The 21078-nt window shown below is 38.7% G+C and overlaps 1 protein-coding gene across 12 annotated transcripts in view; it reads left to right on the forward strand.

Annotated features, from left to right (window-relative positions):
- Nucleotides 1-1715: 1715 nt before the first annotated feature.
- Nucleotides 1716-21078, forward strand: part of LOC131360314 (unconventional myosin-IXb) — a 55926-nt gene continuing 36563 nt past the window's right edge. For 11 of the 12 annotated variants that reach the window (XR_009205874.1, XM_058400614.1, XM_058400616.1 and 8 more), the window contains exons 1-2: nt 1716-1933; nt 18784-19680. Coding sequence is in view for 11 of the 12 variants with exons in the window: in XM_058400614.1 (XP_058256597.1) it covers nt 18844-19680 (837 nt within the window). In the remaining variant the exon portion in view is untranslated. Of the gene's footprint in view, nt 1934-1998; nt 2153-18783; nt 19681-21078 lie in introns of those variants that run through there. The other variant, XM_058400615.1, reaches the window with a different exon arrangement.

Below are 21078 nucleotides of genomic sequence, written 5' to 3' on the forward strand. Positions count from 1 at the left end.
TAACCACCTGGAGCTCAACACGCTCAAAACACTGGAGATGATAGTGGACTTCAACATCCCTGCTCTCCCCCCACTCACCATCATGAACAGCACTGTAACAACAGTGGAGTCATTCAGGTTCCTGGGCACCAACATCTCTCAGGACCTGAAGTGGGACACTCACATAGACTCCATTGTCAAAAAGGCCCAACAAAGATTGTACTTCCTTTGGCAGCTGAGGAAGTTCAACCTTCAACATACTAAAGGTATAAAAGATGTACACTTAATGGTACAGAACTACAAGAAAAAGAACAGTTTTCCTTATACAGGTGTCTTTATATCAAGAATGTTATAACTGGGATGATCAAGGGAAGTGAATGGGAAGTGCAGTTTTTTGCATTCTGTCATATAGTTTGTAATTTGGAGCAGGAACCATCAAATTTCTGAGCATAATGAGGGAGACACAGTGAATGGGAGACTACAGTTACAGAGTTTAGTTACCAAAGCTGTTTTATATTATTGTATGAAATTATCAGACCGCAGATACATACAACATCTCTGCCAAAAAGGAACATATTCTGGGAAATAGAATTTATGAAATCCATAATAAACACGTTATTTCTATTCCGTTTATTTTTGATTTTATAAATTATATTTCCCACTTCAAGGTTCAATGTTTTGTGCAGGCTGAGATGCTTTTTACCTCATCATGGTTGTATAGAATGATATTATGCCCCTCCTGTAACCCCATACTATCTGGCTTTTTGCTTTTGACCTCTCTACACCCACAGAACTGTCACTCACACAATGTTGTTTCGTTTTTGCACCAGGAAATCCCAGGAAATTCTCACATTAGCCCCATTGTCTGGTACCAGCAACGGTGCCATGATTAAAGCCACAGAGATCACACTTTTTATTTATTTTGATGATTGATGAGAACATTAGCTGAAGCTCTTGACTTGTATCTGAATTATCTTATTTTAATTTTTTTTTTTGCATTGTTATGCTTCTACATGATTGACTGATTAGATAACTGCATGAATGTGTCGGTGTTCCTAATACAGTGGATTGTGAGCATATACACAGGTCAGCCATAACATTAAAAGCACTGGCAGGTGATGTGAATAAAACTGATTATCTCTTTACAATGGCACCTCTGAAAGGGTGGGATATATTAGACAGAAAGTGATCAGTTTATTCTCTTATGTGCTGGGTGGAGGGGAAATGGGCAAGCGTAAGGATCTCAGTGAATTTGAAAAGGGCCATAACCTTAAGTTTTATAATGAACACAGTATAAAAAATGTGTAGTTTCCCAGAATATATAAATAAATAAAGGTCAAAATGAAATAAATAAATATATATATATATATATATATATATATATATATATATATATATATATATATATATATACATTTTAAAAAATCCCCTAAAATATCTTAAAAATAAATATAGAAACATAATACAAATATTCAATAATAAACAAATATTTTTATTTCCCTTTCACTAAAAAAAAAATACTTGAAGCCTGGTCTGTTTGTACCTGTTTTGACTTTCAATAAAAAATATAAATATTAATAGTAATAATAATAATAATAATAATAATAATAATAATTTAAGTCATATCTTCCTCCGTCCTCGCGGGGGCGCGCACGCTGCGCACGAGACCCGGCGCTTCCAGCCAACCCCCTTTTCCCCCCTCAGAAAGCGCGAGACTGGAACGCTCTCATCATCTGGGCTTGAGAACCCAAAGGAAGTGCGCGCGACACACCAGCGCGAGCCGCGTTTAAAAGTGATTTTTAACGGCTGGTTATGTTATTTTTTTTCTTTCGGGTGTGTGAGAGCACTCTTATCCCTTTTCTGTAACGGGAAAAACTATCGAGTCCTTAAAGTTTTTTCTTTGCTGTTTTGTAAATGAAAGAGTTTTTCTCGGGATAAGACATGAAAGACCAAGGTGAGGAACGCTAGCTAAGTTGGTTAGCTGGTCCGCTAACGTTTAACGTAGTTTATCTCTATATTTCCAGGCTTTTGTGATTGACATTAAAACGGAAAAACTTCATCTGGAAACCAGGCTCTAGGACTGCATCTATATCTATATATGTTTAATGCATGTTTTTGGGGGGATATATTTAATCATTTATGTGTCGCTTCAAAAATTAGGTTTCCAAACAAGGTAAGTAATTATTCTTTTTATCTTATTGTGGCTTTACTTCCTTTAGCTATGAAGCTAATGTTTACTGAAAGTTTACAGTGTAAATATGAAGTGTTAATAACGAAGCCTTTGTATGCTCTATTGTAACATGTAGCATAGCTGTTAGCTAGGCGGCTAACTATTAGCTGCCATTTGTTATAGAAATGACTTGGTGTTATGGCATTAATGAGGAAACTGTAGGTCCGGGTCACACACCGAGCCAGCTGTAAAGTTTACTCTGTGATCCATCAAGAGCCTCCTGATAAAACATCTCTGATATTTAACAGTTTGCTAATAACTTCTTTTTGCTTGTAGTCATATCATTTTTAGGGCAGTAAAGTATACTTTTAGTTGATTTACCTCTGAAGCATGTCCATTCATTATTTGCACTTAACCTTTTGTTAGATTTGTATGTAAATGTAAAGATGCTTCATTAGTTTTCTATGATAATAATATATTCAGTCATGGTTTTAATCCTGTGTTCAGTTCTATAAAGGATCAAGTCAGTTGTGTTTGTGAGCTTGTGTCTGTGGCCATGTAGAAACTGTTCCTGTTATTGCATATAGAAATTCTCGTCATATATCGTCTTGTCTGAAGTACTGTATAAGCAGCCTTAATAGTGCAGTTCAATGTAGGATTCCTTTATACAGTTATCAAGGATTTTGGCATTAGGAATGTTATGACATGAGGATTAAACATAAAGGACTTTGCAAAAACTGGGCAAATGTAGTTAATCATGCTCCCTCGCCTCGCTTCTCCTCTGCAGTTTTAGGCCAAGCCTCAAATCTTGCTTGCTACATTTCTGAGTAATAAGTGAGCTATGGAAAAAACAAATCACCAAAAAGAAGAAAAAAGGAAATGAGAGAAGAAATGCAGACATGTCAGATGCCCTTAGTTTTATATATTCCTTTCAAATCCATGAAATACATTATTGAAAGTTTTGGGACACCCCTCCAAAATCATTGAATTCAGGTGTTGTTTTTCAGGGGTTGGCCCCTTAGTTCCAGTGAAAGGAATTCTTAACCAAGCCATTTTGGACAAGTTCATGCTCCCAAATTTGTGGGAACAGTTGAGTTGGATGAATGAGTTTGGTGTGGAGGAACTTCAGAGTCCTGACCTCAACCTGATGGAACACCTTTGGGATGAAGTGGACGGACACTGTGAGCCAGACCTTCTCGTCCAACATCAGTGCCAGATCTCTCACATGCGCTTCTAGTGGAATGGTCAGATATTCCCATAAACACACTCCTAAACCTTGTGGAAATCCTTCCCTGAAGAGTTGAAGTTGTTATAGCTGCAAAGGGCGGGGCAACTCCATATTACATTCATGTGCATGTAAAGGCAGACGTCCCAATTTTGGCCTGGCTCACAGTCTCCGTTCTAATTCATTCTAAAGGTGTTCTATCAGGTTGAGGTCAGGACTCTGTGCAGTCCAGTCAAGTTCCTCCACACCAAACTCACTCATCCATGTCTTTATGGTCCTTGCTTTGTGCACTGGTGTGCAGTCAAGTTGGAACAGGAAGGGGTCATCCCCAAACTATTCCCACAAAGTTGGGAGCATGAAATTGTCCAAAATGTCTTGGTATGCTGAAGCATTAAGAGTTCCTTTCACTGGAACTAAGGGGCCAAGACCAACCCCTGAAAAACAACACCTGAATTCAATGATTTGTAGGGGTGTCCCAAAACCTTTGGCAATATAGTGTAGTTCATGCACCTACCAGTGAGAGCTCTTTTAAAATAAATAAAAGTGACTTTAAAGTGTTCAGTGACAAATAAACTTAAGCAAATTAACACAGAATTCATATGCCATCATTATGTTAACATGTTTGGGGGGGGAAAAAAACTTTCCCAAACATGTTAACATAATGATGGCATATGAATTCTGTGTTAATTTGCTTAAGTTTATTTGTCACTGACATGACTGTGTGAACATCATCTAACACTGGTTAATGATATAAGCTAATACACTGTGATCTTAGTATTATACAGTTTAATCTGGCATTTTGTTAATGGTTCTGTTTGCTGGCCAGTCATCAGATTTTTTCAAGGATGCCATGTGAGGGGTATGGGCTGTGACCCCTTGACTATCTCAAACATACAAGAGACATGCGTCACATGTTGTTTGCTAGTGAGTGCATGCTCATCTTGGCTACATAAGTCTTTCAGATTTTCCACAGATCAAACCACACTGCATGCTCTTCATGTGAACTTTTTGGGATATCAGCAAAACATGATCAATCATATGAGTTCCCATGCAGCCACAGTATTCATCCACTCAAAGCTGACTTATGACATCAGACATCATGACCTCTCCATTCCACTGGAACTATGGGATTGACCAATGGCGTGTTTACACGTTTCCTAGTTTTAACTGGCTACCTTTTATGTGGAAGTTTTGGAGATACTTAACTCCCTGGAGCACTATTTGGCATATTTTTTTAAACGGGTTTTCAGACCTAGCCCAAGTAAGGGCAACGCTGGAGTCGTTCCCCACGACCCAGGCTGGAAATTTTGGAAACTTTTATGTGGATTTTCATGAGACAGTGACAAGAAACTGATATATACATAAACGCTTTGTTGCAGTACGAGTGTTTCTTACGTTTTTCGTTTTCTATGTGGTACTATGCACCACTATTTCCATCAAATGTGTGTGTTCTTTGACTTCAATTAAAACAACAGTCAAAAGACATGCAAATAAAATTCTCTTTATGGAATTGCCGATTAGCCGAAGGGGAAAGTATGCAGCATCTTAAAGACACATTTGTTGCTACGTTTGTGACACGACAAAAATAAAGTTTCCCCAGTTTGTGAGCTAATAGGAATAAAGAGGGCCGGACTGTGGTCTTTTTGGTTGGTAGAAAATTGAGGAGCTATTTATTAAGTGGTACTTTTCAAACCATACTTTTCTCTTGTCTTTTTCTTACTGGAAAAAAATTAATGAAATGTCTTGTCCACTGACATGCACCAGGAATTTTCTCCACAATTTTCTTGTGGGCATCTCTGATGGTGCATATCAAAAGTAGTAGTTTGCTTCCAAATTGAAGTAGCCCACAAATCCCCAAAGATGTCACAGACCTTGTAAAATGTGCAGCATGTCTATTTAGAACCCAACGCACTAGTGTGATTTTGTGTGTTTGTGTGTGGTGAAGCGAAGCCTTTAATCCAGAAGTTGCCCTATGCAGTCTGACACAGATGTAGAAGGGTGTGTCTTTTATAGGGAGGAAGGAGGAGAAAACGCTGCCTTCAATCATGTACCAAATAACCAACTGAGTTGTGTTGTGTGCATTACAGATGACGCACTCATGGTGTGGTGCGAATGTACATAAACTACATAAAGTGATCTTACGTGTTCAAAGTGAACTCATCCAGGATGCCGTTCTCTAGCTATGATGCCATTTCTGTTCCCCCAGAACCAAGTTTTAAAAATAACCATAATTACAGTGTATGTAAAAGAAAAGTGGGTCTGGTCCTTTGGGAATGGTCCTGTATTCTCTCTGTCTGTGCTGTTTCCACTTTGTCGTACCCACTTTTTCAACAAATCTGGGCCGTGGAATATCTTACTCATGAAGTTTGAGTTGAACCAATCCCCCAATTTATAGTGAAACATATTTGGTTGATTTTGCGTAAAATAAACTTCTGCTGCGCCACTTGTTTTATTTGAGAGTTTGACGGGTAATATTGTGACCAGAATGAAGCGCACATCTGCATATTATTGTATGCATATGTTCTTGTGGACTTGCATTTTTTCCAGACCCTGTGTCTTTTGTTTGGTTTAGTATAAACATTGTTTTCGAGCCTGTGAGCAGTTCAGAAATTGATCCCTGGTCCTCTTGACATTTTGTGATCTGGAGTTCACTTCTACCACACACTGGTGGGCATCAGGTGCAGAAACTATGTGCACTAGTCGCCCCACACTGAATAACATGAGACAACTATTCCTCGTCATTTTACATCCCTTTTCTACTTAAAGGTCTGTTATAGTCAGTTCTGTAAAGAGCTCAGCTCTGTTGTACAAGTGCATGCACTGAGAGCATCATGAAAAAAAGAGAAAAATAATCTTGTACAGTATCGTCTTCTCCTTTGCTGGCATTCCGTCACAATTTCATGCATTCAAAAAGTGCCTGTCTTTACTGCTTGAGTGGTGGTACCAAAGTTTATTTAAAAAAAAGATGGACCTAGTGTCTTCCACTTTGCAAACATGCATGCACAAAAGTGGTGTATGGAGACGTGCATTGTCAGTCCACAGTTTGGAAGGAGTTCTTCAATGTGTAATCAAACACGTGATTAGGAATTCCACCCACACCAAGCCCAGGATCTACCCTGTTCACGCTTGTGTATTCAGACCTAGTGTGAAAATTCATCAATTAATTTTGATGACGCCTTTTGTCAAAGCTAGTCACTCCTGCCAGTAATTTTATTATGATGTAGCAGATTTTACATTGTAGGTTTTCAGGCAGTGAGCAGAAATCTTGTTTCGGACTACCCAAATGAGTGTGATGGAAATTCTGGCAGTGAAAGTGTCTACTAAAGGCCAGACACCAACAAGTTTCATTCAACACACACACACACACACACACTTTCTGCCAAGAGTGAAAATCCCAGTGATCTGCTTTTCATTTGATTTTTTTGTGAGGCAGTAGAGGCCATTCACAGACCACTGTCTCATTTTCAAAGACCCACAATGGATCAAATTAACAAGCAAATACTATTAGTACAAAAAGGTGCTTTCATTGAGAGCATGTCTGTCTGAATGCTTTGGTTAAATTTGCCCAGTTGACACCAGAATTAAATGTTCTAAATGTCTGAGTTTAATTCCAAGTGGCAAACAACCAGTTCCCTGGAATGGTTATTGTGTTCATTTACGCTACAGTTCTGTTGAATTTTCTAATTTAATAAGTCAGAAAGGTGATGATTAATTCTCTATAAAAGTGGTTCTGGCTGTAGTGCAGCTGCGGTACTAATAATGCCTTTGTTCTAATAAGTGATTGTTTCTATACTAATGGTCTGTCTGGAGGATGATACATATATTGATTAAAAACATAAAACCAGAGTTTTCTGTATGAATGTTTTACAGTTATGGAAGGAGTCTCCAGTGTCGGCGCTTTGTCACAGTCAGGGATAAAGCAGTGATAAAGTGGCTGCTTGTCTGGGAATGCTAAATAAATGTGTTTAGGTGTGGACGAGTGGCTAGTGAAGGCCTGCTCAGCTTCCTGTGTAATTCATTTTGTGAGTGGTGATAACACTGGATCTAAAGGTTTTAGCGTTGATAAATCATTGAAGTTGTGCCTGATGACTGACCCCTACACCATGATTCATCACAAACAACATTTGTCAGCTTTCCGGTGTGTGTTTAGGCCCTGGAAAACATTGTCACTCTTTAGTTGATTATTGGTGGTGAGTGCTTTGGTAGCAGTGTGACTCTCATGTCCAAGTCCTGACTGTAAAATGCTGTCAGACACTGAGCTCATGCAGGAAGTGGTGTGTGTGTGTGTGTGTGTGTGTGTGTGTGTGTGTGTGAGAGAGAGAGAGGGAGAAAGAGAACAGTAGACAGTGATTGTGAAGCACTACAGACATTGTTAAATACTTCACCATTATGATCTGAGCTCATTCACGTTAACCCTGTTAGGTACAGTCAAATTTGTTGCTCTCTGTAAATAACTTAATACAGGACAATTATAGTGCGTTGATGGAGCTTTCAAAATGCAATGTGTCTTTACAGCATCTGTGATCCAAAGTTTGAACACCACTTATTTTATAATAAATACTTATTTTATTAAGTATAGACCCCAAAACTCTTCTACCTTTGGCTAAAGTAGGCTGACAATAAATAAATAAATAAATAAATGATCACTGAAGGAGAGACAGAGGTAACATGTTCTTAGGTTATTTGAGTGTAGAAGATTTGCAAATTTTGCACTGATATGCTCCTAGTGTTCATAGAACTGGTCTGCCAAGAAAGAAGCTAAACCCCATATCCTGAAAGTAAAATCAGGTTGAGTCTGGCTTTAGCATCATGTCCACTTTATCTGCCCTTCTGTATTTCTGGCATATGAGTGACGCATTAGCATTGGCACTTATTGTTTACTTCCTTGACCAAGGCAGAGACTTCAAGGATAAAAGTCCACTGTATGAGAATTCATCACCCAAAATTGCCAACAGGGAATAATGGAAAAAAAAATGGGTTGGTGATTATGGGATAGAGAACAGTAAGAAAAATTGAGCTTGCTTAACTTACTTAGCTTAGGCAAATTACAAGAGGCAGCCGTGTGCTGGACAGCTCTCTCCATTGTCTCTCCATTGTCTCTCTCCATTGTCAAAACAAATGTATCTCGAGCATTTCTTACCTGTATTTATAGATGCTATTTTTTCATTAGCACATTTAAGCAGAAAAATCCATAATTGGATGCTGCTATAAATATACAAGAAAATAAGGAATATTTTAATCTCACAAGTTTATAGGTGTAGCTAGAGTGGACAGACACCAGCAGCGACGCAATGTCCCTAAAGCGATTAGAGCAATGAAGAAAAAGCGGAGGGATATTCATACTGCATGCAGTTTACTTTTAGCCTAACCTAACATTGAGGATAAATATAATTCTGTGACATCTAAGTTTCTGATCATCACATCGTGTTTGCACTTCAGCAGCACAATGTTGTTGGAGAATCAGCTATTCAGCTGTCTGATGTTTTTCACTCCTTGAATCACATGCAAAAGATATTCCAGTTTCAGATTTATTTATTGACGGTATTCGTAACACAAATTACCTGTCTTTAGTGCACCTCTTTATTCACTTAAAAATCAGTGTGATATATGGGCAGGTGTTTGACTAATAAATTGAGGGTTGAGTGTTTTTATGATGTTTGTATTCCAAAGGACAGCACAACAAAGAGGTTTTCACTTCAGCTTCCTGGATTAAGAGAGCCTGAGCTCCAACACAAGATCTTTAGCCTTAACCTGCTTTGCCTGAAACTATTACATTTACTTGTACACTCATGTGAATAAAAGCATTTCCCAAAAAAGAAAGAAATGGAGAAGGTGTAACCCCTTGACACATCTCACGTTTGGCTCATCCACATTTTAAAACTTCAGTTTTGCAAATTTCTTAGTGTTTTTTTTCTTGCTATTGTGACTTAGCAAGTGTGAAAACAAGAAGCTTTGACCTTGACCTATAGAACAGAAATATTATTTATTATTTATAAATATAATATATCTCACAGGCAATTGTACAGTTTTGTTTCCCAGAATGCAGAAATTGAGGAAGAGTGAGACTTCTAGCCTAGATAGTTTTTCTTCTTTTTTTTTCTTTTTTTTTTTTTTTAAAAAACCTTCACAAGACCTGCTGTGTTCATTTCTGCTTTATAGCCCTTTCAGAAAACAAACAATACATGTCTAATAATCTGGAAAGTATTAAAGAATTAAACAAAATGGCAGACTCTCCAAGGCAGAACATTTTCCAGTTTTTCTTTCAGCATCTGCCTTTCAGTCGTAGGCGCCCAAGGCGAGTCCAGAATGGCGAAGCTAAGTCAGAAAGGCGAGGCCACTCTGTGACGTGAGATTCCATTTGGATATGCCAACTAATCCCAGAGCTCTGCATTTTTAGGCAGCAGCAGCAGAATCAACAGCAACAGTTCATCATGCTTTGATTAATGACTGGAGCTGTAATGCTCTCTGTTTAAAATAGCAAAGAAAGTATCCTGAAACGTGGGAGACTTCACAGAAGGATGTTAACCTACTTGGATAAAGTAGGACAAACTTTACCACACACTCTCTGCAACGTGACTATACGGTCAGAAGTTAATTATGGTCCTCCTTATTTTGTCCTTCGTCACATCCATGTGAATTATAGCATCCCACTATACTTAATACTTTCAAGATGTTTTTCGGGCACTGCAGTACACACTCCTGCAGCATGCAGAGGCATGTATTTTAAGCTGGTTAGAGCACTTTTAATGTGCCCCTGAAATCAAAAAAGGGTAGTTTAGAGCTTTTTGTTTCTGTCCCTTAATGTAATAGACACCAACGATATACTATTCCATAGTATATCCCCAAAAAGGTATTATAGATTGTCTCTTCTGTGAACATGATTACAATTTTTTGATAGTACAGATTCTACTTGTTTTTTTTGTTTATCTAATTAAATGCTCTCTCAAACATATGTCCTCCACCCTGGCACGTGTCTTGCATTACAGTAGCTGCTCATTAACAGCTTAACATTAGCTTGTCTGTGTTTGTGTATTTTTGGCCCTGTGTCAGTCTGCACATTTTTTCCCTTTCCAGCTATGAACAAACTGTTGGAGTTGGGAAGAGGGTGAAGTTTTTGTGAGTTGGTGGTTATGTGAGTGTTTTACCAACTTGCTGGAATGCCGTCCCATCAGACTGATCAAGAATTCCATCTTCATATATATATATATATATATATATATATATATATATATATATATATATATATATATATATATATATATATATATATATATATATATATATATATATATATATATATATATATATATATATGCCAGAAACAGTCAGTATTATTTTATCTACCCGCAGATGCATCGGTTATCTACTAATAACAGTTCTGTTGCTTGTCTTTACCATCAGCACTGCTCACACCAGACCATGTCCAGAAACACACATCTTGTTGTCTAGGATATCATACTGGTTAAAAGTGGACAGTTGTGGGTGACTGCGGCAGTGAAAGATCCTCCAGAGCACAAAAAAAAAAAGATTCTTGCTATAAATTCTTCACTATTCTCTATATTCAGCTAGTTCACTAATCTAGCATAGTATGGACACCTGACCTTCCATTCCCAACCCATTGGCTTGACATGGGGTTGGTCTACCTTTTGCTGTTAAAATAGCCACTACTCATTTTGGGAAGCCTTTCCACTAGATTTTGAAGCGTGGTTGTGGGGTTGTGCTTATTCAACCACAAGAATGTTAGTGAAGTCAGGCGCTGGTGTCAAACCAGGAGGTTTGGTTAAGTGTCGGCTTTCCAATTGATCACACAGATATGAGGCCACTCGACGTCTACTCCAACTTAGCAAAGTATATCTTCTTGGAGCTCACTTTGTGTACACATGGGCATTGTCATGATGCAACAAGTTTTCATCAAGTGCAAGGAACGTTTGTGGCAACAATTTTGGGAGGAAAAAACACATTTTTGTGATTGTCACATACTTTGTCATATGGTGATACTATGTGTTTTAGATACAGTCATGTATCTTGGATGTAATTGGCTGTTCCAGCACAACCTGCAATCTCTCTGACTTCCTGGAAATATGTCATCATACAGAATCAAATCACAACTTTCAAACCCTTTCACGTGGACTTGAAACATTTCAGCATGTCATAAAGTTGATCACAGTATTCAGTTAATTGGTTAAAAAAATCATTTGAAAAGGAAGTGGCAAAGTTTTTGTAATGCTTTTAAAAGTAATGTCAGAAGATGAAATTTCACTCACCACTTTCTGATACTCTGATATTCTGTAAACTTGAAGGTGTAGTGATCTAGAGTTGGCTATATCTTCTGCAGTTACAGATTTCTACTTTATGATAGCCTTGTTAGAACATGTCTGCAGTCCAGCTTCAGCTTCTTTTGTACACGTTTTGTAACATGCCTCATTGTTCACACTGTGTCATGTTATGAATATTAATAGAAGAGCCGGATGCAGGTGACCTCGTCAGTTTTTATGCCGGAGGATTTGGGGATATGGAAACCAGCCAAGGGCTTCTGTAGCCAAGGTGCAAACCAAAAGCGTATATTTTTTTGTTCATCAAAGATGAACTGGGGTTCTCAAACTCACTGGGTTGCCTCAAAATGTACATGCAGCTTGTAGTGATTTAATGAAACCCAAAACGCCAGAGAGATCTGTGCAAAGGCTAACAAGGACAGTGTTCCAGTATGGTCAACTTGGTGCTAAAACTGAGAAGAGGAGACAAACTTTGACTAGAGGTGGGAATTAGGGATGCCACAATACTCAATATAATATTGAACCGTTCGGTACGACCTCGGCGGGTCAATACGCGTGTGAACCGCGTTTTTTTTTTTTTTTTTTTTTTTTGCTTTAAAACAATAATCACGAGGTTTTTTTTTTTTTTTTTTTTTTTGCTTTAAAACAATAATCACGAGGTTTTTTTATTTATTTTTTTTTTTATTTTAAATTTCCCTTCATGCGCTCTATTACTCTCTGTACCTCCTGTGTTTGTTTGCCTGCACTGTATGTCTACGTGCTGAGACAGACACGCCTCCCCGCAAGTAAATATCCAATCAATGAGCGCTAAAGTTAGGGGCAGTAACCATGCTTGCGATGCTGGTGTCAGATTTCACTCTAACCCTGGAGAGCGGTGAAGTGAGACAGAAACACGAGGAAGCAGCACCGTGATTCAGATCTGTGGTGTGGGGACATTTGTTGTTGATTATGATGCCGATGAAACAAAAAATGACTGTTTAAGCAGTATTCCACACGAGTTAGATACTGACATGGAAATACTTCCAACATGACCACACATCTGCAGCTCCATCACCCCGCGATATCACTGTGTGGGAGCGGGAGCCTTTTTTCCCGACCTCTATGAAAAAAGGCACAAAAAAATGGAAAACGCTTTGGTTAAAGCACAAAGTCTTGCTCTAATAACAGATAGCTGGAGCTCGGGGATAACAGAGAGTTATCTCACCGTGACTGGTCATTACAGAGTGTTCTCACAGTGACTGGTCATTACAGAGCGGATTGGGAATAAAGGCGCCGTACTCCAAACCCGTCTCCTGTATTAAAGTCATACAAGCACTAATTTTTATCTCTCACTATTTTCAGTACACTTTCATTGTGCTAGTTGATTTTTGCATTTAAGTAAAATAAAGAGAATTGCAACTAAAACCAGTTTTTTTCTTCTTAACATACTGTTCCCGTCACCTAAACAAAGAATAATGGAAAAAAACCTTTAATTTGCCAAACTCCGAACCAAACACCATGGGTAAAAACCGCGGTACGTATTGAACCGTGGGTTAACTGTATTGTTGCATCCCTAGTGGGAATAAGTTTCATTAATTAATAGTAGATATGTAAGGCGAATAATTCTTTCTCTGATGCCCCCAGCATTTTCGGAATAATCATGAAACCTCTGCACCTTTTATATCTGTTTGTATGTGTCCCGTAATCACAAGTCTGAATGCTTTTACTAACGGAGTATAACTTTTTTTTTTGGTAGCTAAAGTCAGACCACATGTGTCTCAGCAAGAGACCTCGGCACAGCGAGTCTCAAGCCCGATGTTTTAAACGACAAGCAGTGTTTTATTGAGCTCAGCCAAGACTGGTGTCAAATTCTCACAAGAGTGGTTTGCGTGATGTGATACTCAATCATCCCAGTAGCGCCAGACCTCTTTTCTCTGGTTTTGTTTGCTTTCACCCTGTCTGAAAATCAGTTGCCACAAAGGGGGGAAAAAGCATATTTAAATAAAACAGTTTTCAGAAATTTTAAGAATGCAGTCCAAATGTATGTGAAAATTAAAACCTTTTCACTGGAAAGAAGATGTACAACTGCTATAGATTATTTTTTTTTCTGTGCAGCGTTTTCCTTCTCTTTTCTGACCCTTCCATCTGCTAAAAAACTTACTGGCCTTAAATTGAGGTGATCTTTAAACAAAAGCTTTATTTCCACCCACGCATTCCTACATGGAGACAGCCTTTTCATTCAGAACAAGTCCGGCTGCATCTGGCCTCCATAACGACTCCATGGCTGAATTACTTCAGGACGTGTTTTTCTTTTTTTCCTTCCCCCTTCTCGTTCCTTCTTTCTTGTTCTGTTCTTCCAGGACGGCATGCCAGGAGCACACTGCCAAATACACACAGGTCCAGCCTTTGAGGGAGGGCTGTGTTTCCTCTGTCTGTACTGAAAAAGAATAGCTGATAGAAAAGATGTAAAAATTGCTGTTCTTCTCTTCAGCTTTAAGCCAGAGATGTACACACTGCTAGAAAGAGACTGACACAATGAGAGAGATGGACACAGATAGAAAAGGAGACTGGAGAAAGTGATAGTGACTGAGAGAAAGTGAGCAAGTGAGAGATGGAAGCAGTGACACACAGTGAGACACAGTAAGAGACAGGCAGCACGAGGGAGAGACAGGTGGAGAGAGACAGGCCTGAGTCACTGGTTTGCTAATAAAATGGTTTTGGTGGTTCAGTGCTGACTCTGTACTCGAGATTATCACTCATCTGACTGCTCACTACAGGCAAGTGAACTGTCTCTCATCTTTCACTTACTGTCAGTAAAAACCCACACTTAATCCTGTGACCAAAGATCACATGACACAACTGGAGTAAACAACAATGTTGAGATGTGATTATCTTGAGCACTTCCTCAGTTCGTAGTTAGATTATTATGCACACAATTAAACCAACCAAAAAGTTTAAAAAAAAAAAAAAAAAAAAAAAAAAAAAAACTTCGGCTGAGAGGTGAGCAGGACTGAAAAACTCACTGAAACACAGCTGCAGAGAAAGGTAAGGAAGCCTTTACCGATTTCAGAGAAACCACAAACCACATTTAAGCTCGGAGAACAGGTGTCCCTTATTTTTAATGTAGTTATCTGAAATATTGCAGATGATTAGAGATGCGCTAATGCTCAGTTTTGTCCTCGTCACATCTCGAGATGCCTTCTACAGATTCAGACATGTATTTAGAAATTTGCATGTTTTGTTGTGATAGTCAAGATAGTAAAGAGGAGGGAGTTTAGCAGGGAGAACTAAAGCAGGCCAGATCACAACTGATCAAAAGGGGATTTTTTTGTGTGGTTGCTTTGCTTTTTGCTTCGGTTTAATGGATACAGGTGAATCAAGTGGAAACGTCAAAGATATGCTGTTTTTAAAAGAATACTTTTGTTTAAGAAATGTGATTGCTTACAAACTAGTTCACATAGCTAGTTTATTCTTTTAAATTTGTACCAATCATTTAAAAAAAAAGCCATGGAGGAACCTTGGGCACATAATGTACAAAAGTCTGTAAGTCGACTTTACAGGTTCTCTCTCTTGCGTACACACATGCTCGCTTCCTGAGCTAAACAAAACCCCTTCAATAAGCTAGCAACTTTTTCTAACAAGCTAGCTTCTCTCAGTATCGTTCATGTAGTAAGGATCTTCATCCGTTCAATCAGTGGAATCACAAATGCCATTTGTATTGCTGTTCTTACTAACGGCAAAATGTGTTCATCTAAATCATTAGTGATGGAGCGTTTAAATAAGTTTACGCATTGTAATCTGCAGCGCTCTGGGATTTCACTGTTGCCAGCTGCCAGAACATTTCATATAAAGGAATATCACTGATGGAGGATCTTTCTATCATTGTATATTTCAATGAGTTTTTGTCATTTGATTATACTTAATATTTTATAAAGCCTTGGATATAGAACCTTCAGAATGTAATTTCCTGGAGCTCTGTGGCCTTTGTCAACTTAACCAGCATAAAAACAACATTCATATTCTCAGGACTTTTCAGAGTAACTTCGTTTGGGTCAGTTTGTGCGGGCATTTTGCATTTGCTCTGCTTTCTGCGCTGTTATACACAAATAATAGATACCAGGGTGGTGTTATACCCTGTTACCATGCCTTAGTGTATAATGTTTGTGTAACTCGATTTAAAATGTGTTACGGAGTAGGTTACAGCATGTTACCAAGTAAACTACTCTGTAGTTGGAAAGATGTTAGAAAACCCTGACACCGGCAACTTCCATAAATCATACTTAAACATAAAAAACAGACCTCTTCAAAGATGACACTTTTTTAAAATCCATTTATGTGGCACATCCACCAGAAAACGTCTGTGATTTAAGTTGTTAGTGTAGAAGTGGTGATGAATTTAATAGAGCCGTCTATGGAGTTTTGTGTTTATAAAATTAATCACCACTTTTACTCTGACCCATCAAAATTGAGAATTTAACTGGAACTGGGATAAGGTAGAATAAAAACTAATGTTTAGCTGTCAGTATGTTAGTGAACCATGTTGTAATGCAATTGTTTATTTGCGAAAGAAGGTCCTTCTTAAATTGCTTAAGACGATGTTACCACAGCTATTTGTACATAAATAGTTTCAGAGAATAGCCAAAAGAGGCATTTACATATATATTAAAAATAATCCAACTAATGCTACATTTCATTGCAAGACTTGGGTCACTCTAGCTATCTGAGTCTGATACTAGTGTACAGTGACACCTGTTTGTGTTTCGGCTTCTAGATAAAGCTGCAGCTGTTTTTAAATCTGTTATGTACTTACTTTTGTGTGTTCATAGAGAACAATGGACATACACAGTCAAACCACACTGTGTTTTGTAGTCAGAGCTTTTTCTGATATCTTTAGGACCAAGGAGTTTTGCGGTTTCTTTGTAATACGAGAAGCTTTTTTTTTCTTTTTTTTTTTTTTTTTTTTTGTGTAAGAGAGAGAAGAAAAAGAGGGCAGGAACTAACTCGTTTTCACGTCATTACGTGAAACTATAATTGGATCAAATGACATCATTTGTCTTATATTTATAACTGTTGGTAAACGGAGGAGTAAAACAGGGGGAAAATAACCAGGAGGAAACAGTAATTCCACTTTGAGTCAGGTCATATCTTAATACAAATATTACTCAACAATTGTCTCGAACCAGGCTAAAAATGTTAATCAACACTCTTAGTTATACTATCAGATTTAAAGATCTGAAGATAGCTAGTTCTATACTAAACAACTGTATCAGCACAATTTCTCCTCCTGCTTGCTTTTCTTTTTAGTTCAGTTCAGTTCTGTTATGTTATGTGGAAAGGGTTACGGTTGCTATGCTGATGTTGACCCTGATGACACAACAGCTTTTGTGGCTTTGCCCTGTGTATTTATAGATATGCAGCATGTCACTGGTGTGGATGAGAAGGCTGATTCACAACAGCATGTTGCTTGCAGCTGTATGACTGTCTTGCTGCATTTGCTCTGCACCCCTAGTATGAGAACATATTGGGTGAGGTGGGGGGGGGGGTGCATCGCATATGTAATTAGGTCTTGTGTATGGTGCACATATAGCACAGGCTTGAACGGCCATCAGAAATGTTTTTTTATCCTCTCTTGTAAATAACAGCGATCTGCTGAGGAAATAATGAATTGGCAGGATTGCACTTTCATTTTGGTGAACCTGTCGCTTTTGGTGGGTCTTATAATTAGAGCAGTAGTTGAGTTTAAGAAAATGAGCAAACACAGCTTGGTGATGTATCTAGGTCTCCCACTGCTTACATTTTTATACAACTGTGTATAAACATACAGTAGTTAATAACTAAATGATCTAAAAAAGATTGCAGTATAATAAATCAGCAAATTAAACAAGAGCTTTAAAGAATGTTGGATGCTTTTTTGCCATATTTCCCACATATTTCGATATCTAGGTGGATCTAGCTCTTTTCAATATAAGATTTTCCATTAGTTGTGTATGTTTAAATGTAATGCACTTCATGGGGAAGTAATGCTTGGTGCTGCCGTTCACACTGCTCTTACCAATTCCCACTACCTGCTGCACTACACACAGCACCCTGAGGCACTATCTAGCTGAAGGCAAAACGATTTTTGCAAGATTTATTAGCATGCAAACTCAACAAACAAGGAGCATGCAAGGACAACAAACACTCCTTTCAGGATCAGGAACACTTGGCTATGTGTAAACACTGATAAAAAGAAAACAGTGCAAGATGTATTGTAACATCTGCTAGCACACCACAGTAACCCCACGGTTAAACATGAGAGAAAATAAGTCCACCAGCCGATTTCAAATCTTCTACATGGTGTGTGAGAACTGACCATCAATAGCTCATAGCTGAAACATTCTGCATTCAAAATATTAGAGAAAGTTAAACAATTTGTTTCCCCATTGAATTAATGCATGAAACTAGCTAATTGTTATTGTTACCTTTTTAGGTTTAAGAAAAGGTAGTCTTAGGTTCAAGATTCAAGAAGCTTTATTGTCATTTCAACCACATATAGCTGACGCAGTACATAGTGAAATGAAACAACGTTTCTCCAGGACCTGGTGCTACATACAACAACAAAGTTCAACATAAAAACAACACCACAGAGCTAGGACAGAAGATTGTCTTAGCCACGTAAAGTGCACAGTGTGCAGCTAGGTGCAAACAGAGCATGTGTTTTAGGTGTCTTAGGTGCAACTAAAACAGCTAATTTTGAAGCAGTCATTATGGGACAGTATTCCTAGTCACTATGTAGGGTTGGTCCTTTGTTTACCTGAAATATGAAGTTTCTTATCTTGCAGAATCATGTAATGTGCAAAATCCAACATAGCTTTGGGGGATCCAATATGTCAGGGCTGTGCTCCCATGCATAATTTCCAAATCTGACAAAATGTAGTCCTGACTTAAAGGCTAGCAGTGTAACACTTCAAAAAAGAACTGTTGGTGTCTTGCTTTGACAAGTTTGTGATTGTCCATACATGTAGCTCTAACAGTGGCAAAGCAAATATCCATCATGTGAAGATTGCTGATGTGTTGCTGTGTTTTCCAAACTCATGCATGTGTAAGCATGTTGCAGTTTCACCAAAGACATTCTTAGTCCTGACACCATTATTAAGATGAATTTTCTTATTTCCCAGATGCTAGATGGTGAGTGGGAAGGCTGTGCGTAATGCTGAAACGACTCATCCAGAGTCAGAATGAGTGTCACAGATGGCGAGGGCACAGCTAGCCAAGATGGCCGGTCCTATATTCTTCAAATCTACCCCCGCCTCTCCAAGGAGACTGCAGCATGCTGCATGGTCAAAGTGCGCAAAGAGGCCACAGCGGCCACCGTCATTCAAGACGCGGCCGCCACCCTCGGCCTGGATGCCGCCAAACGCTACGTATTGGCTGAGGTGAAGGAGAGCGGAGGGGAAGAGTGGGTCCTGGAGGCCACGGATCTGCCAGTGCATAGGGTTTTACTGTGGCCCAGGAAAGCTCAGGAAGAGCATTTGCAGAGCGAGGGATTCTACTTCATCCTGCAGGAACGCAATCGTGATGGCACCATCTGCTATGCTCACCTTCCGAGTGTCTGCAGAGAGCAGGATGCTCAGCACCTGGTTTCCCGAGGCTTCCTGCCTCCACGCCATGAGGACTTCAACGACCTGTGTAACCTTCCCATTCTCAATGAGGACACTATCCTGGCCAACCTGCACAGCCGTTTCCAGAAGAAGAAGATTTACACATATGCTGGCAGCATCCTCGTTGCCATCAACCCTTTCAAGTTCCTTCCCATCTACAATCCCAAGTACGTCAAGATGTACGAGAACCATCAGCTGGGCAAACTGGAGCCCCACATATTTGCCATCGCGGATGTCTCGTATTATGCTATGCTGCGCAAGAGGGTCAACCAGTGCATTGTTATATCTGGAGAGAGTGGATCTGGCAAAACACAAAGCACTAACTTCCTGATCCACTGCCTGACTGCTTTGAGTCAAAAAGGATATGCCAGTGGGGTGGAGAGGACCATTCTTGGAGCGGGGCCTGTCCTGGAGGTAGGATTCAGTCTATTTTGAAATGATTGAAATCTGTAATTATGTCTTTTTTTTTTTTTCTTTTTTTTTTAAAATTTGCCTCAGATTCTTTTGCTGAGACAGCCTTGGGTATGTTAGGAGCAGGTACAGACCAAACATATACTACCAGTCAAAAGTTTGGACACATCTTCTAATTCCATGGTCTTTCCTGATGTTTATTTCTTTCTACTTTGTAAAACAATGCTGAAGGCGGCCGAAATACACAATAATCTCGTTTGAACAGTTGATATTGAGATATGTCTGCTACTGATGCTCTGTAAAGCCTTCATAACGCCTCTAATCTGAGGTGCTGTTACTTGGTGATTTCTGAGGCTGGTGACTCTAAATGAACTTCTCCTCTGCAGCAGAGGTCAGTTTTGGTCTTGCTTTACTGGGATGGTCTTCATGTGAGCCAGTTTCATCATGGTGCTTGATGGGTTTTGCAAATGCACTTGACAATACTGTTCTTGCAAGAACTATTCCAGCACACCTGACCTTCATGTCTTAAAATAACATCTGACTGTTTTTTGTTGTCATTACATATGTACATAAATCCATGTGTTATTTCATAGTTTTGAGATCTCCAATATTGTTCTAGAATGTAGAAAATAAGTCACCAAACAAAAAACATTGAATTAGAAGGTGTGTCCAAACTTTTGACTAGTAGTATAGGTGCTCAGAAACCCTGCAGGTTGAGTTTTGGTGTCTTATTTTTTATTTACTGATGTAGACTTGTATCATTGTACCACATATCAAACTTTAAATAGTGAGTGCTCTGAGTTATGTAGCAAAACTTTATTAGCTAGCCCACCAGGCAGATGAAACGGCTACATCTGACGACTCAAAAGTGGGAAATTTAACATTTTGACCTTCAAGCTACAAAATGGGGAAACTGATGCCTTAACAACTAAGCCAGCTATTGCTAGTGTGTGTTATACGAGTGAGATATATTTACCTTCTCAAAAACTGTATAGACTAAAACTGTAGCCTGTATAATCAGTGTTCTAGATTTAACTAAAGAATGTGTGTGATGGGTGATTGATTAATCTAAAACAAATAGTTGTAAATACAGCATAAATCAGTGTGTTATAAAATATTTTAGCTTCATACAGTTTATTCTCTTTCAATGTTTCTAATGCAGGATATCTTGTTTGCCCCTCCTCAAAAAATTAAGTTTAAGTAATAAAGTTGTGTTATGGCCAGTCTTCTACTTGACTTGCTAACCAATAGTGTTTTTTTCCACCAGCCAAGTGCGAATACAATAATCAGTAGCTCAGATCTTATATTTTCGCTCATTTGTCCAACCCTCAGAGATATTTAGCATCTTATACTGTCTTATAATTGTATCTTGCAAGTAATTTATTAACTAGAAATGATGTC

This window comes from Hemibagrus wyckioides, linkage group LG10 (assembly GCF_019097595.1).
Source record: "Hemibagrus wyckioides isolate EC202008001 linkage group LG10, SWU_Hwy_1.0, whole genome shotgun sequence".
Lineage (NCBI taxonomy): Eukaryota > Metazoa > Chordata > Actinopteri > Siluriformes > Bagridae > Hemibagrus > Hemibagrus wyckioides.